General features: G+C 41.7%; 1 protein-coding gene and 1 pseudogene across 2 annotated transcripts; both read right to left on the bottom strand.

Moving 5' to 3' along the window:
- Positions 1–5,500: 5,500 nt before the first annotated feature.
- On the bottom strand, positions 5,501–15,851 carry LOC121789749. 2 transcript variants are annotated; one of them, XM_042188124.1, is made up of 8 exons: positions 15,752–15,851; positions 9,215–9,462; positions 8,795–8,850; positions 7,792–8,702; positions 6,929–7,121; positions 6,647–6,832; positions 6,160–6,536; positions 5,501–5,847 (listed from the first exon to the last, which is right to left on the bottom strand). In XM_042188124.1, exons 2-8 carry the CDS (start codon positions 9,400–9,402, stop codon positions 5,707–5,709), a joined length of 2,052 nt encoding a protein of 683 aa, XP_042044058.1. In that variant the 5' UTR covers positions 9,403–9,462; positions 15,752–15,851; the 3' UTR covers positions 5,501–5,706. The 2 variants fall into 2 exon arrangements, with proteins under 2 accessions (XP_042044058.1, XP_042044057.1); XM_042188123.1 differs by lacking the exon at positions 15,752–15,851 and adding an exon at positions 15,100–15,741 and having other exon boundaries at positions 9,215–9,480.
- Positions 15,852–17,260: 1,409 nt separating this feature from the next.
- On the bottom strand, positions 17,261–22,347 carry LOC121789751 (annotated as a pseudogene).
- Between the last annotated feature and the right edge of the window lie 4,317 nt (positions 22,348–26,664).

Genomic DNA, 26,664 nt, shown 5'->3' with positions numbered 1-26,664 from the left:
AATACTTATATTTTTCACCTTGGTTGTTTGCAGGTGCAGCGCTGCTAGATTGCTCATTTTGTAGTTTCAGAAAGATGGTAAAGTGGAGTTCAGCTAATTTTGCTTGAAGGAAATATGAAATATTACATTTAGGTTAGAAAAAATAACCTATAAATTGCACAGCATGGCATTAAATACAGTGTTTCTTTTTCTTAAATTATTAATTATTAAAGTGTTTTTTTAATCATTTCTCCAACGCAATTCTCGCTTAATGATTTCGCCACTAATGGGACATTTAATGAATAGTGCTACCGTTTGCGTTGCAACTAAATAAATACATCTCGAATTTGATTTATTATTATTAATAATAATAATTTACAAGATAACAAGACGAAAGCTCAACCACTGATTGGCATGACTGTTTCTGTTATTATTAATTGGTTGGTTTCATTAAGAGCATCCACAGCGGTGAGCAATTGTTCGTCCATCCTTGCCAGCGGTGTGGCACCGCTGTCTGCTAGCACGGCGCTGCTCGATGCATTGAGCACGTCCGTGTTAAAGAGCAGGCGACGTGGCGCGTTCTGATTGGCCAACGGCATATCTATTGAAAAATCATTTTTTAAAACTTGAAAATAATACCAAAAAATAAAAAAATTATATTTCACAATCCTAAAAAATGGCCGTTTTTTTGCCCGTTTTTCTGTATTTTTTTATTTTTTTTTATTTTTTCCCCCAAAATCATCTATAAATACACACATTCATCATCCATTTTTCACATCAAATCATCTCTCATTCCTCTCTCATTCATATTTTTCATAGAACTTATCTACACCTTATCTCTCACTCAAAATCTCAAATGGATTTCACCCATCTCATTGCGGAAGCGGAGCGCGAAGAACAAGAATACTATGAAAAACATCGTGTCGCTTATGAAGCATATGTCGCAGCGAATACCCTCGCCCCTCCTCCTCAACCAACTAGATCAACTCGCCGCTACATCCATCGTGACCGGGAGGGAGCCCACGAAAGGCTCGTTGCCGACTATTTTTCTGACCAGCCGCGGTTTCCGGAAGATTACTTTAGGCGCCGTTTTCGTATGTCAAAGCGCTTGTTCATGCGTATTGTCAACACATTGTCCACCCGTGTTGAATACTTCCAAATAGGTCCAGATGCAACCGGTCGGCAAAGTCTCTCGGCGTTGCAGAAGTGGACGTGTGCCATCTGACAACTCGCTACTGGGCAAACGGCCTAGCTCTTCGACCAGTATTTGCATGTCGGTGAGTCCACTGGAATCCTTTGTCATAAAAATTTTTGCGAGGACGTTCGTTCAGCTTTCGGTGATGAATTCCTTCGGGCACCCACCACCGATGATTGCCAACGGTTGCTTCGTCTTCACGAAACAGTCCATGGCTTTCCCGATATGCTTGGCAACATTGACTGCATGCATTGGAGGTGGAAGAATTGCCCGTCTGCTTGGAGGGGGCAACACTTAAGCGGCCACAAAGGCGGAGGCCCAACACTTATCCTTGAAGCGGTCGCCGACTACCGCATATGGATTTGACATGCATATTTCGGTATTGCCGGATCCAACAACGACTTGAACATGCTCTTTTATTCACCCATCTTCAATGATGTGTTGAATGGTGTAGCACCGGCGATCAACTTCACCGTCAACGGAAATGTATACCACATGGGTTACTATCTCGCCGATGGTATCTACCCAAGGTGGTCGACTTTCATGAAGACGCTCAGCAACCCGCAAGACCCGAGACAAGTTCTTTTTGCGCAGCGTCAAGAGTTCGCGCGGAAAGACGTCGAAAGAGCCTTTGGGGTACATGAAAAATATCACCGACATCATGTACACGTGTATTATCTTACACAACATCATTATAGCCGACGAAGGACCGAGAGCGGCTAGCTTTTACGACGAGGATGAAGCCGGAAGCTCAAGCGCGAGGTCTCCCCCACACCGAGGTGTGCATACGACGGTGGGTGAGAGGATCGAAACAAGGCACACAATGCGCGATACCCGAACCCACGTTGAGCTACAAGAAGACCTAATCAAACACATGTGGGCGAAATTCGGCTACGAGTAGTGGATTTTTTAATTTTATGAATTTAATTATGTAATTTTTAATTTTAGGAGTTTAATTATGTAATTTTTAATTTTTAGGATTTTAATTATGTAATTTTTATTTTTTAGGTTTTTAATTATGTAATTTTTAATTTTTAATGTATTTTGTAATATTATTTCGGGTATTTTTAATGCATTTTAATTTTGTGGAAATATTTTTATTTAAATTGAATAATGGAAAGGTGAGACCCTTGTGCTCGTCCTTGCGGAAGAGCACGGATGTGGATGCTGTGCTCTTGCCTATGAGCAGGCAGAAAAAGTGGGGCTGGGCCCACATCCGTACTCGTTGGCAAGAGCACGGATGTGGATGCTCTAAGAAACTATGTTTACAAAGTAGTGAGATTGAGTACTATGATACTCCCTCCGTCCCCCAAAATTCGTCACCATTTGACCCGGCACGAATTTTAATAAATGTAATGAAAGTGGGTTGAAAAAGTTGGTGGCATGTGGGTCCTACTTTTATATATTAGTTTTATACTAAAATGTGAGTGTAAATGAGTTAGTGGAATGTAGGGTCCACTACCAAAAATGATAAAAGTGAAAGGTGATAAATTTTTAGGGACGGACGAAAAAGGAAATAGGTGACAAATTTTCAGGGACGGAGGGAGTAATTAATAGAGTGAACTTGACAATTGATCCATAAAATATTTTTATTTGTAGTTGCTTCTAGGCACTTATAAATTATCATTCGTGAGTCAATTTTCATGATAATGCTCAATGCTAAAGCGTTATGAATGAAAGCGATTTTTGGGGGGGAAAAGAAAAAAACTGAGAAAATTGATCTCTTACTCCTTAAACTTGAGCAATCAATAAATCATTGGTGTGTAGCAAACAAAACCACAAGCACTCCAATAATTTATGCATTAACTTTTACTTGAAAAATGAAGTCCTAATTTTCAGTATTTCTGAATTCACAGCTATTTGAAGGTTTCCAAACAAGATAAACGAAATATGGAATCACAACTAAGGCATCAATAATTACAAAATAGTATACACTATTTTTGTTTGGAATAGTAATATACTTAATTTTTTAGCTCTTATATCTGCCACTCGTTCAAATACTCTGTAGATATATTCTTACAAAAACTTTCCGTAAATATATCTCAAATTTTAAATACAAATTTACATCAATAAATCGAATAAATGATATCTCCATTAACAACTTTTAAGAAATTACTAGAAAACAAACATTACTAAAAGTCAAGCAATACTACAGGAAATTGTTTTGGGATTTGAGTTTCAGTAGTTTTAAGTTTTCAACTATTGCATCCGCTCCAAAAGATTTAAACCATTAGGCCATCCACAACGCTGTTCCTATACCGTTCCTATACCGTTCCTTAAACCACTATTTGAGGGCCCCACTGTACTTTTTTACTCCATTCCTTAACTAAGGAACGGAACCTGCAACCCTCCGTTCCTTAACCGTTCCTTAACCGTTCCTTAAATTACTATTCATTCTATTTCAATTTTTATTTTTATTTCCAACTAAATTAAATTAAATAAACACACTACAAACATACTTTATTAAAAAACAAACATACTTTATTAAAAAACACACAATATTAAAAAAAATTACAACTTAAACTTAAAAAAATTAAAAAAACACACAATTCAAATCCTAAAAAAATAAAAAACACACAATAAAAAACACACAATTAAACGTGGGAAAATAAAAAAACTACTCCGCCGGCGAATCATCCTCCGGAGGCGGTCGAGGTTTAGGGGGAGGGGAAGACCAAGTAGTCCTGCCATATGCACAATTCCGTTCCACCAGGCCGTGAATTGGGCGTACGAGAAGCGGGAAGTGTCCGCCATTGTGGCGGTTATGTACGCCACCATAAGTGTGTTCGAGCCTCCTTGTGAGCCCGATCCCGAGGCCGACTGGCTTGATTCTCCTCGGCCCTTCCTCGCTCTAGCCGCTTTCGCCGCCTTCGTCCCTTGCGGACGACGGCGCCCACGGCTAGATCCCTCGTACTCGGCGGCCGTAACCCCAACCTCCTGCGTGCCACGATCACTGGGCGCATCGGTGTCACCAGACGAGTACTGGCCGCTCGTCGTGTGCTTCGTCCGCTTTGAGGTTGATCCCGAGCTGGAGCGGACACCACCGGCCCACCTTTCCTCGTCCTTGACGAGCTGCCAAATATCAACATATTTGAACTGTACACCGGTGTCCTGGTGGAAGGCGCGCATAGCCGCCCTCAGTATGTCGGCGCCCGAAGCTCCGCTTTGGTAGTGCGCCGCTTCGGAGGAGTAGATCCCGCAGAATTTTTTGACCTGTAAATCGACTCGGCCAAAGTGAGCACGAAGCATTGTATATTTGCGCTTCCGGGCCCCTTTCGGCTTAGTCTCGTGGTAGACATCACGGACCTTTTCCCAGAAGCACTTGGCGGCTTGTTGGTTGCCGACGATGGGATCATATGAGACGGTGAGCCAGGCGGTGTACACCGCCTTTGTTTCTTCGTTGGTGTAGGGATGCCGGCCCAGATCCTCCGGCTCCTCCTCCTCATCCTCCTCGGGTGCCTCAGACGCAGCCCTGTAGCTTCCACCGCCTCGGCCTCCTCCCTGAGTGGGTTCAACGGGGATATCCTCCCGAATCTGGGACAAACCCTGGGAAAGCCGCGAGCCGGAGCCTCGAGCGTAGGCATCCACATCGAAAGTGGGTGGTTGGTACCCACCCGGCGTCGCCGACCCCTGCGTGCCCGGCGTCGATGACCCAGAACCACCAAGTGTGTTGTACATGGTCTCCCAATCGCCGAACGCGTTGAGATCCCACCCTCCGGCGCCGCCACCACCGTAATTGCCGTCGCCGGACATTTTTTGAAGAGATAGAATATGAAAATTGGAGAGAAATTGATGTTGATGTAGGAAGAATAGATGTGTAGTTGTGTATAAAATGAATGAATTAGGTGTATTTATAGAATAAGAAAATAAAAATAAAAATTAAAAAAATTAAGAAAAAGTTAAAAAAAACGGTAATGTTACCGTTTAAAAAAAAATTTTTTTTTTTTAAAATTCGATTTTTATAAAAAAAAATTAATTATTGCGTCATTGCTGACGTGTCCCACTCGGGGCCGGCGAGTGGGAAGCACGCACGCACGGGGATCGGCCACGTCGCCCAGGCGCGTGGCGGCTTGTTCCGTGCCGCGTTACGTGCCGTCGGCACCCGGCACGGAATGGGAACGGGACGGGAGCGGAATGCAGCGCCGCAACGCGTTCCGCGGCGAAACCGTTCCGGCGGAACGGCACGCGGAACGGTTTCGGCACGCGTTGCGGGTGCTCTTAAATCTTTCTGGCATCAGCTGGAATAGTAGAAAGAACAAATCTTTCCAACACAATTTTATCCAATGGATCATTAAAATTAGGGTCCCTGAAATGTAGTAGTAATAGTTTATGAACCAATTATGAAGTTCACTCTAATTAATTAAAATGGTGAGTTCAATACAGTATAAAAGAGAAGGGTCAGTAGGAAATTCGTCGGCTGCAGAAGGTAAGGTGTCTCTGTGACGGCATCCTCTGTAAATTTGGATACAACTTTTTTGTGCGACACAGCGGCAGAATTGACTCAGTTTGCCATTCATAAACCCATACTTTGCTCAGTCATCACTTTCCTGGTCAAGGACTGGAAGAATGGCTAACGCTGATGAATCGAGGTGCATGCCTCTAACAATACCATCATAACTGATCTTTATTTTATAGCACAGAAGCAATATGGCATCCCATAGTGCAGTTCTTCCCTGCAATCAAGGACATAGATGGTGTGTTAACACGTACGCATGCCTACAAATCGACTACAATGAACAGAAACCATTAAATCAATGTACGCAGACTCAAATGACATTAAATTGGGAAAGAGGGAGGAGCATATAGCAGGAAAAGAGAGGAAATGATGGAACATGTTCTGCAAGTCCTAATGGGCTATTGGGGTTAGACAAAATGAATTGAATTATGTCATTTGAAACTGTATTACAAATTTCTAGTTGTACAAGTAATTCCAGTTATCGTGTAGAAGCAAAAGCATATGACTAGCATCGTGTACTATAAATTACCTGGAAAGAGAATTGAGGCTTCTTGTCCCAGTACAAGGCGAATACTGGGGGACTTTGCTTCCCAACAGCCAGAATACAAGCCCCCGGATGTAGCACTGAGGGAACACCAGATATAACAGCTATGTACTTCTCAGGAAACCTATCTTTAGGGGGCAGAACACCCAAAAACAAGGGGTTTTTGCTTGCCTGAGCCCCAGCATATGTTGTAGGATCGACATGCAACATCCATTTCGGGTGTTCCAGGAAGGCGCAAAACAGATAAAGAAGCAAATGAGAATCACTAGGAAGATCAAGACTCCATTTCTTGTTCTTTTTATCATAGACCTCGCCATTTCCCAGATACTGATAATTCTTCAAACATGTTCCATCACCAAGTTCTACAAGATAATTTGATATATATCAAATGATAAAAAAAACAACACTACAGGAAATCTATTAATTGATTATTTCAATTTGTTTAGAACCAAGAAATTAGGAAAGCACATACCACGAATCCTTTGTACAGTATAATCTGCTCTTACACTACTTTGAGGAAGTAAACCTTTACCCCATTCCCCTTTCATCAAAGCATGGAGTCTCTGATGCTCCGTAATGGCATCCATACCCTCTCGCAAAATAGAGATTGCTGCGGCATGCTGCTGGGATTGCTGGAAATTAATGCCTTGAGCTTTTGCTAGAAATGAAAAAGGAACACTAAGCTGTTAAACAAACTTCTCCTTCAAATTCAGGATTGTATATTAAAATCATAATTTCCATAAGTGTAACATACAAGTATCAAAAACTTGAACTAGAGTTGCACGAAGCTGATAAAGAAGTCCATCCTCGTCAACTGCAAATGCTGGCTTCCAGTCATTACTTCTATCAATTGGAGATACATTAGCAGTACCAGGCGCATTTGGTGCATCACTTCCAATTTGGCTAATGTTAATTGAAATATTAAGTTTTGCAGCTGCTTCAATAACCTAAAAACTTCCAAGAGGTAAGTGGTGTTTCTTCTAGCAGCAAAACAAGATCTGAGAACTACGATTGAATATGCATGCATTATAAAATAGGTCATTTATGTAAGTACATCCAAACAAGTATGCAGCGAATTAGATCTGTACAACCAACAACCTACACCCATCAATGAGAATCCTAGGTGAATGATTACACTAGCTTGAGTCAAAACAAGGGCAGGCCTTATTTCATTGTTCCATGGGAAGAATGCTTAAAATCTTTATTTTCAATCACTAGATTTATAGTGTCTCCTAAATAGAGTATTAAGGGAGTAGGAAAAGAGGTCAACCTAAGAGTCTCCCAGTCATAGCTATATCCAGAGTCTCTGGAAACAATATACTATAAACTAAAAGTGCACTGAAATTAAATGCCAGAAACTAACAGGTGATGCTACAGTGTAAGGTTTCTGTTATCCAAAGAGAATTTCTAGTGCAATGATAGAGTAAAGATCCATATAATAATATAAAGGAGTCCTTTTTTCTCTGTCATCAAAAGAAGTGAAGCAGAATATTTTTAGTTAAATCCTGACTGCCAGAGAGACATCCAAAAACTCGTAACTAGATATAGTAATCCATACATACTCACTGAAAAATCTCCATGAATGTGGTAAAAGATACAGGGGAAAATTAATTTCACCTTAATGTGGCTGGTATCAATCTTTCCAATAAGAGGATTGAGTACAACAGCAGAAAACCACTGCCTGAGACGGTCACGCCATTTCTCTATATGTGGATGAATGCCCAGCCTTTCAAAAGCTTCAATCGATTCTTCCATAGACATTGGAGGGGGAAGCTCTACCTCTCCTTTCTTAGGTGGAGTTGTGAACTTCTGGGAACCAGGGGACATCCTAACTTGCCTTAAAGGCGTACTTCTTGTAGCTCCAGAAGTACTAACTGAACCAGTTAGGGTGTTTGGACTGGTAATCCCAAATGCATTTATGCTGGGGGGAGGAGTTGCCAATTTACTAGCTGTTTCAGATATCTTCTCATCTATATCAGCCAGAAAACTTTCAAGATCTTTCTCTGTTGCTAAATCTTTCTGAAAGGCACGACGCTTATTTGACCAAGGAGTGCCAGTCAACTGATCTACTCCAGGTGAAAACTGCAGAGATGGTGACGGTATCGATGACCGTGTAGAGGCCGCAGGTACAAGATACATAGAAGGAGAAGCAGGTGACTTGGATGGTGTACTATAAGCATGCATTTTTCGCCCACTACTAGAGCTTGATTTCCCACCACTCATTTCATGATTCGAACTTGATGGATGAAGTGGGACGAGCAAACTTGATGGGGAAGGCGAGCTAACTTTTGATTTAGGAGGTCTCTTTGAAGACTCCTCAGAATCCTTTTCAATTTTTGACCTTAACCCCAAAAGGCCAAGCTGTCGATCGGTAAGGCGTGTTAGCTCTTTTGTGCCTTTGGAAGGAGATACTACAAAAACCTCTCTAAGATTTCTTATTCTCCAAACTGAAAGGACTTTGAAAAAAGCAAACACAGCTGCAAGCAGTATGCAACTTGCCATTGCTGCTATAACTTTGGAACATATACCTGCATATTGAAATCGTATCACAAAACCGATTGCTAGAACTAGTCACATCATTGCTTTCAGAAACGGTAATGAAAATCAAAACTCTACTTACTTGCAACATCTTGAGAGATAAACCCAAGTCCAAAATCAGCAGCAGCCATATTTCCCCTGCATTGATCACATTCACATTAGCACAAAATATTTCACACCTCATGTCAATGTACTGGTTTTATCAAACATCTAAGGTTCAAAATCACGTTCAGTACAGAAGATTTCCCAATTCATGCAAGGGTACTAAATATTTCAATTCCCATGCCATAACTCCTATCACTAGTAGAATTGGAAAAAGGCAAGATCAAGGAAAAAAACATAGGAGTATTAGTTATGTGTAATATATATATATAATTCATTTCAAAATTTCAAGATTAAGCTCAAATCAAGTATCTCACTCACAGTGGGAACTAATGGCAACCTCTTTTTTAATAATTTAACCGGAATGCGGAGCATAAACCTTGAAACAACCGCGAAATACCTGTACAAAGAGATGGCGAGGGCGACGGCAGAGCCGCAGAAAAGAGAGAGGATGAAGAAGACTGTGGAGGCGGAAGGGCGAAGGCTGTTGGAGGTGAGGGCGGCGGAGAGTGCTGGGTTCTGGTACACCGCAAACACCGAGGGCTTCGATGCGCCCGCCATCTGCTGCTGTCCTCCACCACGATCCATCACTGGTAGCGGTCGGCTGATTTATGCCAATTAGCCTGTTTAGGGTTTAGCAATGTGAATTTGTTAAGGCCTTATTACCTCAACGTGATCGGCGGCGGGGTTGCGCGGCGATCCAACGATAACTCCGGCGTCCTACACAGGATCGGCGGCGTCTTCTAGCAGCGGCTGTGCGCGGAGGATTCTCCGTCGGGCAGCGGCGAACTAGGTTTAGATAAACTCACGTATTTTGTGGGCAAATATTGTAATTCTTATTCATCCGTAACTTGATAAACAAAGCCCTATTTATAGACTAAGGACCCTAGGGTTGGTTCGACTTCTAAACCTAATGCATCTCGGGAAAGAACCAACAAAGAAAACCCGAAACGGAGCTTATAGATATGCTCGACTCATTAAAATAACTAAGTTACCAAAAATAAGAAAGACATAAAAAGGAAATAAAATCTAAAAGGAAAAAGAGAATCCTAATTCTACTTCGCGACGTAATCGCCGAATCGGAGAGGCGCGCGCCGAACTCTTCTTCCCCTTGTTGTCGCGACCGACGTCTGCATGTCGTTCTCGCCTCTCGCTGATCTTCCCTCCGATCTCTCGACGTCGCCATGCAGATTTTCGGCGTCGCCATGCAGCTCGGCATTGTGCTCTTCGGCGTCGCGCAGCTCGGCATCGTGCAGCTCGGCGTCGCGCAGCTCGGCGTTGTGTTGATGCGGTGGTTGCCTGGGAATCGTATCAACTCCCCCCTCCATAGCAACCTCCTTGTCCTCAAGGAGCACATTTGGAAACTTGCGCTGCACTAGTTCCAGCGGTTCCCACGTCGGCGACTCAGTTCCATCGGACCAACGAACCAACACATGCTCCAAGGGTCGATCATCGTGCCATAACATGCGTCTGTCCAACACCCGGACCGGATAGACAACCGGCCGATCTCCAAAGAATTCAGACGGCAGGTCCATGCCCATTCCCGAGTCGTTGCCTGCCACAAACGCGCGAAGGAGGCTCACATGAAATACGTTGTGGATCCTACTCCCTTCCGGCAAGCGCAATCGATATGCAACTGGTCCAATACGCTCTAATACCTCAAACGGGCCATAGTAGCGACGAGCTAGCTTGGCCGACCGTGGACGAGCCACCGAGTGCTGCCTATATGGTTGGAGCTTCAATAGGACCAAGTCACCCACCTTAAACTCCAAGTGGCGACGATGTTTGTTAGCGGATTCGCGCATACGCTGCTGTGCGCGTTCCAAATTTCGCCTTAACTCCACCAATAACTCCCCTCGTTGGCGTATCAATTCCGCCGCCTCCGGTGGCGTCGACCTCGAAGGTTCCGCAAAAATCAAGCTCGGTGGGTCCCGGCCATAGAGGGCCTTGTACGGAGACATTCCCAAGGCCGCATGATGGAAACAATTCAAAGCCAGCTCCGCCCAAGGTAGAAAATTTGACCACTTGGATGGACGATCGGCAGTGAACGCTCGCAGATACTGCTCCAATCCCCTGTTCCGTACCTCCGTCTGACCGTCCGATTGCGGGTGGTAAGCCGTTGAGAAGTTCAATTTCGTGCCACTAAGCCGCATCAAATCCTTCCAACATTGGTTTAAGAACACCGAGTCCCTGTCCGAGACCAACGTCTTCGGAAAACCGTGATGGCGAACAACTGTATCAATAAACACATTGGCCACTTTTATCGTATCAAAATTCGTCGGCAATGGGGCAAAATGTGCATATTTAGACAAACGGTCCACGGCCACCATGACTACAGTGTAGCCCCGTGATTGCGGCAAACCCGTAATAAAGTCCATGGAGACATCCTCCCACACTTGGGACGGAATTGGTAGCGGTTGTAACAACCCTGCAGGCTTCTGGGTAGAGTACTTCGTCGTCTGGCACACCACGCAAGCTTCGACGAACTGCTTTACCTCCTTCTTCATATTCGGCCAGTAAAAATCCGCAGTCACGCGACGCAGCGTACGCTCGAACCCAGGGTGGCCCGCTGATTTCGAGCTGTGGTATTCGATCAATATAGGCGTCCGTGCCGATGATCGTGAGCTCACAAATATTCGACGATTGTAGTATACCAGCCCGTTCACCAATGATAAATGCGGTAGGGCCCGCCCCTCCTTTATGTCCCTCGTGATCTCCCGCATCTCCGGGGACGAAGATGTTTCCCGACGAAGCAAGTCCACAAGGTGCGGAATAGGATGGGACGCTGCTGTGAGGAGGGCGCACGCGTGCGCTGCTTCGTCGCCCTCGTCGGCGTCCGAGGTCGTGTCTGTGTCCAGGTTCGCCTCGGCTGGCGAGGACGCGTCTTCGTGCAGGTCAGGCTGCTCGGCTTCCTCGCGGCGGGACAACGCGTCGGCTGCTCGGTTTGTGCTCCCCTTCTTGTACTCAATACGGAACTTATATCCCATGAGTTTGCGCGCATACAGCTGCTGATCCGGCGTTTGCACTATCGCATGGAGCAATTCTTTCAAGCTCCTCTGATCACTCCGAATGACAAACTCCCTCCCTAACAGATACTGACGCCATTTCTGCACTGATTCGACGATGGCATATAATTCCTTGTGATAAGTGGACGCGACCCGTCGTCGCGGACCCAGTTTCTTACTGAAGAATGCAATTGGGTGATTGTCTTGGAGTAGCACTGCCCCAATGCCCGTGTTCGAGGCATCCGTCTCGACGCAGAAAGTCTTATCAAAATCCGGCAGACGAAGTACGGGGGCTGTCGTCATTGCTCCTTTCAGGTCTAAGAAACTCGAATCTGCTTCCGGGGTCCATACAAAGGCATCCTTTTTCAACAGATCCGTCAAGGGAGACGCAATCAAGGCGTATCCGGCTATGAAGCGGCGGTAATAGCCGGTTAATCCCAAAAACCCGCGAAGCTGTCTCACATTCTTTGGTTTCGGCCAAGCCGTCATTGCACTAATTTTATTTGGGTCTGCTTTAAGGGATCCATTGCTGATCAAGTGTCCCAAATATTCCACGGTCGATTTGCAGAAAGAGCACTTTGATAATTTGACGACGAAACTATTGGTCTGCAGAACCATCAATACTGCGGACAAGTGTTCTTCATGAACTTCCATAGTCGGGCTGTAAACCAGTATGTCGTCGAAAAAGACAATGACGAACTTTCGTAGCATAGGTTGAAAAATCGCGTTCATTGCCGCCTGGAATGTAGACGGGGCATTCGTCAACCCAAAAGGCATCACCAAGAATTCGAAATGTCCGTCATGGGTACGAAAAGCCGTCTTAAATACATCTTCGTCGTGCATCCTTATCTGATGGTAACCTGATCGCAAGTCAAGCTTGGTGAAAACACGAGCTTTACCCAATTCATCAAAAAGCTCGTCCGCTGTCGGGATAGGGAAATGATCCGGCACTGTGGCGGTGTTCAGCGCACGATAGTCGATGCAGAAGCGGAAGGTACCGTCTTTCTTACGAATAAGGAGTACCGGTGAAGAAAACGGACTGTTGCTTCTCTGGATGATACCTTGCTCGAGCATCTCTTTGACCTGCCGCTCTATCTCGTTTTTCTGAAAGTAGGGATAGCGATACGGCCTGACGTTGATTGGCTTCGTGCCTGGCAACAAATGTACCCGGTGATCATAGGGGCGTGACGGAGGCATCCCGGATGGCATGTTGAACACCGGTCGGAAGGTCTCCAACACTGTCGTGATGGGTGGTGTTAGATCAGCAGGAAAATCCTCCCGGACATCTTGTGTGGTAATAGTGGTTTCCGGTTCCAAGAGCATGATCTCAAAAACCTCTAACCCGATCGATGGAGACATCAAAGCAGCCAAGGACGTTCTGTCTATCTTGCGGGGCGGTGGTACCACCCCCTTCAAAGTAATAGGTCGCTCCTTGTGAGTGAATTCCAAAGTTTTTCCTGCGAAATCTGCGGTCACCTTGCCCAACGACTCCAGCCAATCCATTCCTAGAATTACATCTGGGCCGTGAATAGGCAGTATATGTAAATCCACCAAGAACACCGACCCTTGTACCTCCAACTTCGTCTGTTTGGACACGTGAGTGCACAGTAAGGCCCCCCCGTTGCCTACAACTACCTTGAACGGCCTTATCGGCGAGAGGGGTAAGTGTAACGATTCCGCAATCTTAGGGTGTAGAAAATCCCTGTCGCTACCCGTGTCAATTAAGACACACACCTCGTGGTCCTGTATGCATCCCACGACCTTCATCGGACGAGAACGACGACCACCGTCCATCGCGTGAATATGCGAAATATCTGTTGGCACAGACTCATCAACCGCTTGGTCCTCCGCAACACCGTCGTTCTCATCGTCCTCCTCCGCATAGCATAGCAATCGCTGTTTGCACACGTGCCCTACAATCCACTTCTCGGGGCAATAATAACACAAACCCTGACGAGCTCGCTCCGCCTTTTCCGCTTGGGATACCCGTATCATGCCGGGTCGCGCCTTTCCCCACTGCGACCCACTGAACCCGTGGTCTGGCCCACGGCGGTTGTGACCGATGCGGATGTCGGTGCTGCCGAGGTACTTGACTGCCCCCGTCCATCACGATTCTGCCAAGCGCGACGAGGCACGGTTGAAAAGGCTGCCTGTGCCCCACGGTCATGTATCTCCTCCGTCCACTCCAAAATCAAGGCCATCGCGGCTGCCAATGATTCCGGTCTGTGCAACTTCACGCGCTCCTGAATGTCCGGTTTGAGGCCAGCTACGAACAAAGTGAATAACTCTGATTCCGGGACTCCATGGACCCGATTCAAATATTTTTCAAATGTATTGTGGTACTCCAAAAGTGATCCCGTTTGCGTGAGTTTGGCCAACAACCCAAAGTAATTTTGAAAACTCTTTCTATCGAAACGGTGGCGAACGTCCCCCAGAAACTCATTCCACGTGACGAATTCGTTATTCGCGCAGTAATTAAAGACCCATTCAGCTGCAGGTTGATCAAACAGCATCACCGCGTAATGTAATCGTTGAGCCTCGGACATCATAAGGTGATTGAAATAATATTGGACTCTTGCGATCCAATTAGTCGCGTCTGACCCGTCGAACCTGGGCGGATCCATCTTTACCCCCGGTGGTCTGTCGAAACCAGGCACGGTACCCTGATATCGCTGGGGGGGGTCCCAGCATGTCGGAGGCCGGTCGTATGATTGATCGAACCCTCCGGGCGCCAGCCTCGAGTTGGGGGTTCCCTGCATCGTCCATCCCGGACCATGGCGACCCCATTGATCGCGTCTCAGCCTCGTGTCGGGTTGCCCCTCGCGTAAACCCCAATTAGGGTTTTTACCCCGAACAAATGTCCCTCCGTTGCGCATGCGACGTGTCTCATCAAATCCCCAATCGTCTTCGTCGTCATACTCTGGCGGATTCACCGCTCCGCGTGACCAAGAACTTCCAAGATTCCCGCCGCGGCGATCCGGATCTTCCCTCGCTGAATCGAATTTCTCCAAACGTTCCAACCTCTCCAAAACCTGAGCCAAGGTAGTAGTGTTGGTCTCTTCCCTGCGCGACTCCTCGGGTTGGCGAATCTCCCCCTCGCCGTCGTCCCCATGTTGTCGGTGGAAACCCCCACCGTCGCGGCGGTTCGTCCTCGGCGGACGACCCCCGAATCTGTATGGCGGGTAGGAATCGTTGTGTCCCCCCCCAAACGGCCTTGCCGTTATTGTCGAAACCTTTCATGAGTACTGGATGAAAGCACCAGATGTTAAGGCCTTATTACCTCAACGTGATCGGCGGCGGGGTTGCGCGGCGATCCAACGATAACTCCGGCGTCCTACACAGGATCGGCGGCGTCTTCTAGCAGCGGCTGTGCGCGGAGGATTCTCCGTCGGGCAGCGGCGAACTAGGTTTAGATAAACTCACGTATTTTGTGGGCAAATATTGTAATTCTTATTCATCCGTAACTTGATAAACAAAGCCCTATTTATAGACTAAGGACCCTAGGGTTGGTTCGACTTCTAAACCTAATGCATCTCGGGAAAGAACCAACAAAGAAAACCCGAAACGGAGCTTATAGATATGCTCGACTCATTAAAATAACTAAGTTACCAAAAATAAGAAAGACATAAAAAGGAAATAAAATCTAAAAGGAAAAAGAGAATCCTAATTCTACTTCGCGACGTAATCGCCGAATCGGAGAGGCGCGCGCCGAACTCTTCTTCCCCTTGTTGTCACGACCGACGTCTGCATGTCGTTCTCGCCTCTCGCTGATCTTCCCTCCGATCTCTCGACGTCGCCATGCAGATTTTCGGCGTCGCCATGCAGCTCGGCATTGTGCTCTTCGGCGTCGCGCAGCTCGGCATCGTGCAGCTCGGCGTCGCGCAGCTCGGCGTTGTGTTGATGCGGTGGTTGCCTGGGAATCGTATCAGAATTTCAGCCATTGTTGGGGTTTTTGGAGCTCGATGAGGAAGCCGGAATTTTCGAAATTTCAGCGCTTGTTGATTTCTCTTTTATAGCCCTGATACGGGTCGGGTTATGCTCCGTATAAGTTTAGAGATTCCAAATATAGAATTTTAAAGATTTCCAAATAGAAATAAATGTACTTCATAAAAAATTCTTCTTCAATAGAAAGGAGTATTGAGAAAGTATTGTACATTCCTCAATTTTAAAAAGGTATTTACCTATTTTCTATACAAAAGATAAATATAATAGCTATTTTTGTAAACTTTTTTCAATTTACTTTCTTCTGTATTGAAATTTACTTGTAGATTTTTCTAAAAAGGTATATTTACCTTAATTGAAGTGATCAATAAAAAAAACTCCATTTCTTAATTTACTTTTTTTCGTTGGAGATGTTCTAAATCAGATTAGGGCTAAATAGAGACCGAGCCTCACAAACTCAATGGAATTAATTGTTTAAATTGATCACAATTTAATTTTTATTAATAATGAATTATTATGCCTTATTCATATTACAATTATGACTCATTTTTAACTAAATCATTTATCATATTTAAGATTTTAATATTCATGAATTATTTTAAGTTCAGTGTTAGCTTTGATTAATTAACTCTTCTACCAACTCGCGTACGCTGAGTCATGTTTTTCACAAGAATACTATACTCTCTTGATAACCCAATATACTAAGGTATGGTATACTAGTAAATAAATTTGTTTTAGAATTAATTTACAAATCTATTTATAACCAACTTCAAACTTTAACAATTCTATTTAACATACTATATAATACACGGTGTGATCAATTGTTAACTCATTACTCATCCATTAATTGTTAACTACAACTAATTTAAGACCATATAATTTTCAAAGATCTAATGGTCTACCAATTTGTCATGTGTAATTTCATTTTATTATTATTTAAATTTAAAAAGATAAGAAGAATTAACAAATTTAGGATTTTGGTCAAACTGTCAATATAGTGTAAAAAAAATATCAACATGATGCATTGAGTATGTCAACACAATTTTGAATTGACATTTTATAAGTGTTGACATTTATTGATAGATATGTTAATATTAGACTGCTTCGAAAAAAACACGAAAATTCAAGATTTTTTTCAAATTTCGACATTGAAACATATGCATGTAGGATCTCGTTGGAATCCTTATAAAATTATCTTTAATTTGATATATGTTGAGTGAAAAAATAATTTAAATTGAGATAATTATATGCATAGTTTTGGGATATTTTTAAAAGTTAGTTATAACTACTTTGTTATTAATTAACATACATAACCTAATTGACATTTTTGATCCACTATATTGATACTCGAAATTCAATACCCTTGATTTAAAAATCTAATGTCTAATTATAGTTAGCAATTTAAGGGTGAGTTAATAATATAATGCATCCCCTGAATAGTAGGAGTACTCCATATCAAATAAAATATCATTAGTCAAATTGTACAATTTTCAGGAAAATAGAAGAAGAAAAACAAAACAATACTCCATTATTCTCTCTGTGTGTCTCAATTGTGCAACAGCATAACAACATTACATTAGACAAAGCACCAACACATACCAACTCATGTTTATAAAGAGGAATAAATAGCATTCATGCATAATAATAACCAAATCCACCTACTTCAACTACATCGTTTCCTTCGTACCACGAACACAAACACAAACACGACCACACTTTATTTAGTAACGTACACGAACTTCGTCCTCACATCCTTATCACAGTCGGGGAAGAATCGGGCTCCCCTACTGACGACGACTTGGACACATCAGGCGCAGATGGCGCTTCTTCTAGGCAGCTCTTGGTGTCGTCGCTGTTCATTCCAATGGTCAGCTTCTCCACCTCCTCTTGTGTGTATATGTGGATCTTCGTCGCCACCTCAACAAACTCACTGCATTCATCAAACACAGAGCAAGAATTTGGCTAAATTCCGCAATTTACTAGCTATTACCCCCAAAAAAAACAAAGCATTGTTACGAGAGGGACTTACTGCCAAGGGTCGTCCCCAACTACCATCATGTCGTTCTCACTATCGGTGTACAGTATGCGCCATCCGTGATTTGGATCGCGCAAGAGGCCCTCCATGTTGAACAGCCTCTCGAGTTCAGTCAGCAAATCATCATAGCCATTCAATCTCGAAAGATCAATGGCTCTCCCCACCAAGCTACCTTGTTTGTGAACCTACGAACAAATATGGTAATCACCCTTTCGAGTCTCGTGACAAAAGAGTATTAATCAGCCATCGCTGCTCAACTTGCTCGAAACGTACCTTTGTACAGCTCCTCTTGCTAGGACCCTGTAGATTGATGGCAGCAGGATCTTCTGTCAAGGAGAAACCGAATATCTTGCAGCTCGGAACATTCTCCTTCAAGTTGCTTTCACTGTTCACATTTTTAAGACCAGACGTCCTCTCCTGCGCCCTCGGTTCGTTTGTCAGATGTGGCATTTGACCTACATCGGCTTTAGTCCCACTCAGAATAGAAGTAGGGCTCAGAACATGATTTCCTGTCAGGAAATTGGAGAAGTTGGACAGCATGGGTCCTCCTGTATGGATGCTCTTGTGCGGAATCGCCATGCTTCTAGAACCTTCTGAAGCCAGGGGATAGAAGCTGGGCATCGGCCTCTGATTGTGAATGTTGTAACCATGCTGAGGTTTTGACCAAACACCGAGATCCGAGCTACTTCTCCCCGTGAGAGATTTGAATGAGCAAATTTCTTGACCTTGCAAGACCTTAGGAAACCAAGTGGATTCCAGAAAGCCTGTGAAGTTGGCGGGCACGCGGTTTCTCATAAACTCGCCATAGTTCATTTTATCCATCCCGTTTGGCACAGGATTAAGTGTGGTAGGTTGCACACCAAAATCGAGCTGGCGGTTCACACGATCACCTCTGTAGAAAGGTGAAACAAGACCTACATTTTCTTGACCTTGCAAGACCTTGGAGGATCGTACCGACTCCTCAAAGTCCAAAACAGCATCCCCACCTGCATATAAAATGAGATTTTAAGGTCAGCCAAGAGCAAAGAATGTAGAGCAGAACAATTGAAATCCGAATGGAAAGATATGCACCAGCAATCGGGCTACCATGTGGGGCAACGTGCAGATTCGACCTCAGTTTCTTCATCCTAGGTGAGGACTGGATACTCAGAGGTGCATAGTTACCTGATAAATCAATGTCCCATGGAGAAACTCGTTCTTGGTGGTTACTCATGATGTCCTCGTCCCAACGCACCTATAGCATTTGCCGGTAACAAGGGTGTTAGTGACATTGCAAGAAATGATTGGATAAATGTAATCACAATGACATTAGAATATGTTATGCTGATCTATCTTTGCTACTAACACTAACTCAATTTATGATTCGACTCCAAGGGGCTCGAACCAACTTCCACAATCGTTTATTGTAATATAAACTCTAAAGCAATTAAGCAACAAAATGAACAGACGCCAATCTCAATTCCACCTGTTGGCCAAAATCTCGCAGAAAAAGTACTACATCATGAAAACAGAACAGGGAAGATGAAAAAACCGATAGATCCTTCACATCTATTATAAGCCAATAGTTGAGAACATGTGTCATTTAGGTCATTTATAAGGGCATACAACGGAATGAAAACGATAAACTAGACGTCCTAGAATAGCAAAAATGCAAAATCACAGAAAGGTTGCCTGGCTATGAAGTTGTACTCTACCATCAGGCATCTCCATTTAGAGTTCTGCCATCGATAGGGATCCATATCACCGACTCCAGTCACCACACCACTGAACCTGCAAACATAAAACAAATACAATCAGCATCCATTGCAGAATGCAGAGGCTAAAACGGTAAAAATTTGATGTGTGGGACCTTCTTTCAGGAGAATCATCAAAATTGAATCGCATTCTGAATCTTGTCCCAACAGGTACCCGGCTGGTGGTACACTTCACATATTTCTTGGCGGGGATAATAAAATCAGCATGGCTCGCCCTGCAAAATAAAATAAAGTTCTAAGCAGACGTGTCACGTGATGTCAGCGACTAATAGTACAACACCATGTAATCTAAACATGCCAGTGATTTCTTCCTCATTCAGTAAGAGTTCATACACATCTTCTACATTTGTATTATCCATCAAATTTTAGCTACAAGCATACTTCATTTGCCCAATCAAGTTAGGATTTTATTGCCCAAGCACTCAATACTCGATGCTTTTTAAAACGGCAAAGACAGCTAACAGCTCCTCAAATAATATCTTAAACAGTCAACAACTCCAAGACATATGCTTAAATCAATCATATTTGTGAACTTATCTTACTTTATGACAAAAGTAATAGAGCTATAGTCACTGGTATCATTTTTGAGACTATAGATTTTTCCCATTGTATCATTAAATATGGTTGAAAGGCTAAAATGTAAATTTGGATTATAAAAACAAGATTGTCGATCACGGAACTGGTGCTCTCTAGAGGTAAAATTAGAGAGGGTCTCATCTATAGACTTGCAGTTACCGCTATGACCTTTGCGTCTCCAATCTACACACGAGGCAAACAATCCTCAAAGCAAGTTACGTTATTTTCACTAGAAAGTGTTCAGAAACAGTGTTGTATTTCCATGGCATTGTGGAGACAATAACGTGCTATAGGAAAAAACAGCTACAGATTTACTACTAGGTAGTCTCTAAGCTTTTATCTTCAAATGTGTTCTTTCTATATTATCAGGCAAAAATAACAAGGTTAAGCACGTAAAAGTACAAAATTGCGAAACAGTACCTTGGGCTGTAGAAAACATGAAAAGAGTTGTTGCTTGATATAGCATTTGCAACTGGAGAGAGGACATTGGGATAAGAACTCTGATTCTTAATGATCGAATCAGGCAAGCCATTCCTAGGCCGAGCAGCTCGTCTAATCCCTAACCGTAGTTCTCCAGCTTCTCCTCTGCAGTATGGTAAAAACACCATATAAGGCAAGGAACACTTTAAACAACAATGCTGCATAGAAAAGCTCAGTTCCAACATCAGTCTCTTTTTCCTTGCAACAGATCATTAATCCCACATTTTACTTACACCAGTATGTGCCTTCAAATCAACTTATGTTTACATAAATTAATCTTCTCAATTAAAAGTGTGTTTAGATTTTACACAATTCGTTTCCAAGCATCTTGCATATGTATTGCTCAAATGCAGAACTTCGAGATAAGATGCACCTCAGAAAGAGGACAGCATCCCCCGAAACAAGATTTTTCTGACTAACAAATATGCTCCAACCAGTAGTGAGCAAATGCCGCCTTGGCTGGCCTGCAATATCATAATCGAACACTCAGAATCTCCACAAGAGAATGAGTGATACACGAACCTTATACCTCTATAAATGTGTCTGAACTTCCACTCCACTCCATGCAGGTCTTTGGCTATGAGTTCCTGGGAGGGCCTCTGCTCTTTATAATCCTACAACCAAACATGATTCATCAGCAAGACAAACACTACTCGAGCTACTAGAGAATTCACGTGTTATTAGCCAAACCAGAGGGGGGAAGCAGTCTTCAGCGGCTCTACGAGGAACAGAAAATCCACCATGGGTACTGGTATCTGAAGCAGTCAGGGTCTTGCAGAACATGTGGGAAGTCGACTTTGCAGGCATGACACCATACCCATCCTCGCCAGTACCCGCACTTTCACTCTCTTCGCCGTTCAATTTCACCCCTTCGACCTGCATCAGCACGACAACATTACAAAGGCTGAAAGTGGACAATTACCAAATTTTCTCTAGCACTACTCCAAGGCCTGATGACCGACCTATAACTAATTCTAACTGACGACGAAACATAAAACAATAAGAATTTACAATAATCATCATAAAACCCAATTCTTTCACTAATCAAGAATTTCAAAAAGTAGAAATCAGGAACCAATATTCTCATCACCAATGAATTCACAATCAAGAATTTCAAAAATCAAACATCCAATCCAACTAAAAAACCAATACATATATCTGTAATTACCAACAGTACCTCTGGTAGAGGAAGCAGATTCAGTTGAGTGTAAACCTCATCATTCTCCTTGTTTGCCTGTTACAAAAACATTAACCAAAACTTAAAACAAGAAAACAACAAGGCCTAAGTGTTGAAACCACACCCTAAAACAAAACCAGCAAGGCATTGGGCACAAAACAAGAGCTCAACAAAGCACTCACAAGAAGCTGAACATCGACAACCCGGCAATAGATCTGTGGAGGAAGATCAAAAGGGGACATCCATAGGAGGAAAGGGGGAGGCAGAGACAGCCTGCTCCATGTGGCCTTGAGGGAAATAGACCACCACATTTCCCTTCTTGGGCAAGCTGGTGAGAGGTCCAGCACAAGCATGCCAGAGCTCCACATATATCGATGGTGGAGCAGATTCTGAACAAGGGGAAGAAGAAGATGAGTGAGAGGCAGCATTCGGTGACAAAATTGAAGTTTGCAGAAACGCATAATCACCACTACCACCTTCACATTCTCCTCCATTCACACATGCATTATTCTTCTCCACTTCACTCACAGCATGATTCAGATCGAATTCCATGACTTCCCAGATGAAAAAAGTTTCCAACTTTATGCTTTTCTTGAACCAAACACTTGAAGTCACTCTAGCATTAGACAACCACAAAAACAAACGCAACTAACACAACAAAACAAAGGGGCAAAGAACATTGATCAAGAAATAGGCCGAAATGAGCAATTAAGAATGTTTCCATAAGCTCTATGGGAGTTCCTAGATAATTGCCAGATGAATTATCTAAAAAGCAATCAATTTTGAGCAAGAAAAATCCATAAAGGGCAAAGGGGTTTTACAAAATAGCAAAGAGAAAAAGAAGTCATTTTTTTGGTGAGGATAGGATAGCATAGCAAGAGAGTTAGTAGTGTGAAAAAGCAGTTGGGTGATCTAAAAGATGAGAAGGAAAGAGAGAGGGCATCAAATAATAACAAGAAATTCGCAGTATGATTCCTCCCCCATTTGCAGCTCTGTGAAGGGGAGCAGAAGCAACAGACGTAGACAATTGCTTGGCAAGCACAGAACCAAAAGGCAAAGGAAGCCAATGTAGTAGTAGTGCTCCATTTGGACTTAAGACTGTTTTTGTGTGTGTGTATGTGTGTGAGAGATAAAGAGAGAACTGTGTTTAGTGGAGGGGACAAGCTAAGACAGTACAGAACCCACAGCCAAAGCCTAACCCACTCCTTTCTTGCTTCACTTTGCATTAGCTTTTGTGGTTTTTCAGTGTGAAAAAAGGAAAAATTAACAACATTAAGATGTTTTTTTTTGGTGATTATTAAAATTTCTTTATCACTTTCAGGTTGAGGCCCCCCTCCTCCGTCACCACCACCACCAGAAAAAGGAGGGGTTCCATTGAATGCAAACAAAAATGTATTTTCCCTTCCTAATAAAGAAGATATTTTTATTCAAGAATTTGAAAACAAAACATCCATTGCAATGTACCACTACTATTGGAGATTTTACTTTGACTAAATTCATTGAGGTACTACTATTGGAGATTTTACTTTTACTAAATTCATTGAGGTAAGAAAAATAAAAGGGTTTGATTAGTTTACCATCGCATCTTTTATTTAATTCAAGTAGCGTACATGCCACCGTTTTTTGAGTTTTCATATTTTGTTTTACATTCTTTATTTTACCTTGCATTTCAATTCGTTCTTTAATTTTGTTGCATTAGACTGACGCACTTTTAATTAATTATATTATTTCAATTTTATTTGCTCTATAATTGTATACTTGCATTCGTACATAATTATGTATAGTGTGGTCATCAATAGAAACATTAGTAGCCGTACATAATTGAATACTGATTTTTAGTGAAACTATATATTAATAGTCCAAATTCTAGATGTTTGCATCTTAAGTAGCTCTAGTGAAGCTTGCTAATTTTAACCTATTTTATTACTCCATCTAAAAAATAATTCATCCATTAAAATTAATTTATGGAGTATGTATTTATAAGTAGTTTTCTATCTAATAAGAGAATCTCGTTCTTTTAATCAATAATTTAATCAATTTCTCTCTGTTTTTGCGTTTTACATTTGATGCCACATTGGATTTATGTCTTTAAATCACAATACGTATTTTACATGAATACACCACCCTTTTAGTGTATATACTTATAAATAAATCATACTTTCACCAACAAAATTTGGACGTCCACCCACTAATCTAGATTAGCCTTATCCATTTTATTATAATGCTCGTAATTATTCATAATAATCATATCAGCATAAAGTAATGGGATAGATATTAGAATAATTATGCGTTAGCATACATTACCCATCCATTAAGATTTACAAGGTGGAGCTCTAATTATGCCATTGACAATGGCAATAGCATTTCTCTTTTTTAGGACCTACAAATGCATAATACTCCATATTGGAAAAGTTCATATTGATTGTAACTCAACACTCCCCCATATTTATTTTCATACTACTGTACTTGTTTTGATGCTACTTATCAATAAATATTAGATGGAGTAAGACATATTCATTTAAATGAGTAATACTCCATAATACCCCCCATATATAAATATATATACTCGCTCAATTGCTCGCTTAGTTTACGATACTATATATTTTCATCTTTTTATTGACATGAAGTTTAATAACTCAATTAACATAACTAGTGGAGAAGTTGTGAGTGGAATAAAGATGCCACTTAATTCATAAGCTATATGGTAGGTATAGTTCAATTAAAATTTGTAAATTGAAACAAAAAAGGTATAAAGGTATGGAAAATCTTTTGGTAAGACTAGATTTAATTAATTAGTCAATTGATGTAATAATAATTTTATGTGCGGATTAACTGAAAAAGAAATTATGTGCGTATATATGTACGCGTATAGCGGTTGTATTGTAGGTATTGGTATTTGGTAGAGAGAGAGAGAGAGGTGAGAGAGGAGGTGGGGCCAAGCTAAAATGTTTGGCAGCAAATACAGGGGGAGTGCTCTGTTTATTATGGGGCTTCTTTATTCATAATCTCTCAAGTCATATCAACTTAATTGTCTTTTCCTACCCTCCACTCTCCTGCCCCCGCGTGCTCTACTTTCTCTCTCGTGTTTCCGCTTCATTTTTATTTTTTTAATTAATCACATTCTGTGAATGTGATACAAAGATTAAAGATAAATATTTAGTGAATTAAATAAATATATATATATAATACATAAGATAAAATAGATAAATAAAATGAGTAAAATAAAAAATAATACTGTAACATTAAATGGTATTTGCAGTAAAAAAATGTTAATTTAGTGAAATTAAATAAAAATATATACAATAAATAAAATAAAATAAAATAGATAAATAAAAAGAATAAATACAAAATAATAATATTTAAATGTATTTGCAGTAAAAAAAATTGTTAAATTAAAGTGGAACGATCATGAGGAATATTACAACTCAATGATTATTCCATAGAATCAAACATAGTTAAAATACAACTGAGATAATATTTATTCGATAAAATCTACTTATAAAGTAGTATGATTTTGATAACAAATATTACGTGTATAATTTGCATATAATAGTTAGTTATATACTCCCTCGGTCTCACTGAAGATAAGCTACTTTTCTTTTTGATTTGTCTAAATTAAGATGACCCGTTACTAAAAATGGAAACACATTTCTCTATATTTTATTCCCTATCTCTTTCTTTACTCTCGACACATAAAATAAAGCTGCATAAATTCATGTTCGTCCAAGGATGAGTCATCTTCCTTGGACGGAGAGAGTACTTAATGAATAGTAAAAGATAAAATAAAAGAAAATTATCGTGAGATGTTCGTACTCGCAAGCCATTTCATTGAAATGGTGAGTCGCAACGTGTCTCGCTGGGTTCCGGAGTGACTGGACTAGCCAAATCATTCACATTATGGATCCTCTGATGTATGAGACGCACAACTAAATTAATACTCCAAAAGATTGCAAGAACAATTACATCTTTGGCATGGAAGACTAGGACTTTGCTAAGGAATGGGCTTTCCAAAAAGCAATATTTTTTCATAAAACGTTATTTTTTGTATTTCAATTATGAAATAGATGAAATAAATTAAAAAACCATGTTCAAAGAATATCTTATTTTAAATATTCATTCCAAGAAGCCTATATCTATCACTCCCCAAATGTGATGCACCAAGATAAAAGTGAAATTAATTTTTGTAGTTCGAATAATAGTTAATGGTTAATTTAATATACATAACTGAATATACTGATTATAAAAATGGATTGGCTATATTTTAATGTGACACTAAACGAAAGGTGAAGCGTGGGGGTGAAATGAGGTTGGGGTGCGGCTTTGGGCGCTGGTGGAAGGGGCCCACACCTGAATATTTGCTTTAAAATGAGGGTTGGACTCCCCACAAAATAACGGCTATGCCATTCCCCCACCTTTCACGCTCACCCTTTTTACTTATTACCTTTTCACCCCACCACTAATTTTATGGAGTATATAAAATATTGGTTATTTTAATTAAAAAAAACAGCAATTAAGGAAGACTCGAATAGTGATCAAATTGTTTGCAATTCTCTAACAGAATACGTGAGTCTTATTTATAAAAAAACAGGGAAAAAAAAAGCGAAGGACAAACGCAGCTTTGTTATTTCATCTTTATTTTGTAGATAGACGCACGTACGTTTAAAGAATTAAAGTAGATTGTGAGTTCGAACTTCGGGGTTCATTGATACTCACCCCGTTCGCAAATAAGAGTCTCATTTCTTTTTGCATGAGTTTAAGAAATGTATTGAAGAGAAAGAGGTGGAAAAAAATTAATGGTAATGAGTCTCATTTGTATATATTAGTTTTAAATGAAATACGAGTTAAATGTGAGACCCTAATAGGCTAATACTCCATTTATAA

The sequence above is a fragment of the Salvia splendens genome, unplaced genomic scaffold (genome assembly GCF_004379255.2).
Source record: "Salvia splendens isolate huo1 unplaced genomic scaffold, SspV2 ctg326, whole genome shotgun sequence".
NCBI lineage: Eukaryota > Viridiplantae > Streptophyta > Magnoliopsida > Lamiales > Lamiaceae > Salvia > Salvia splendens.
This window is presented reverse-complemented; position numbering and strand designations above follow the sequence as displayed.

Coding starts and splice junctions, on each gene's coding strand:
- LOC121789749 (XM_042188124.1), bottom strand. CDS start 9,402: ATGGATCGTGGTGGAGGACAGCAGCAGATGGCGGGCGCATCGAAGCCC. Junction 8,703..8,794: donor TATCTCTCAAGATGTTGCAA/GTAAGTAGAGTT, acceptor TTCAATATGCAG/GTATATGTTCCAAAGTTATA. Junction 6,537..6,646: donor TACTGTACAAAGGATTCGTG/GTATGTGCTTTC, acceptor ATTATCTTGTAG/AACTTGGTGATGGAACATGT.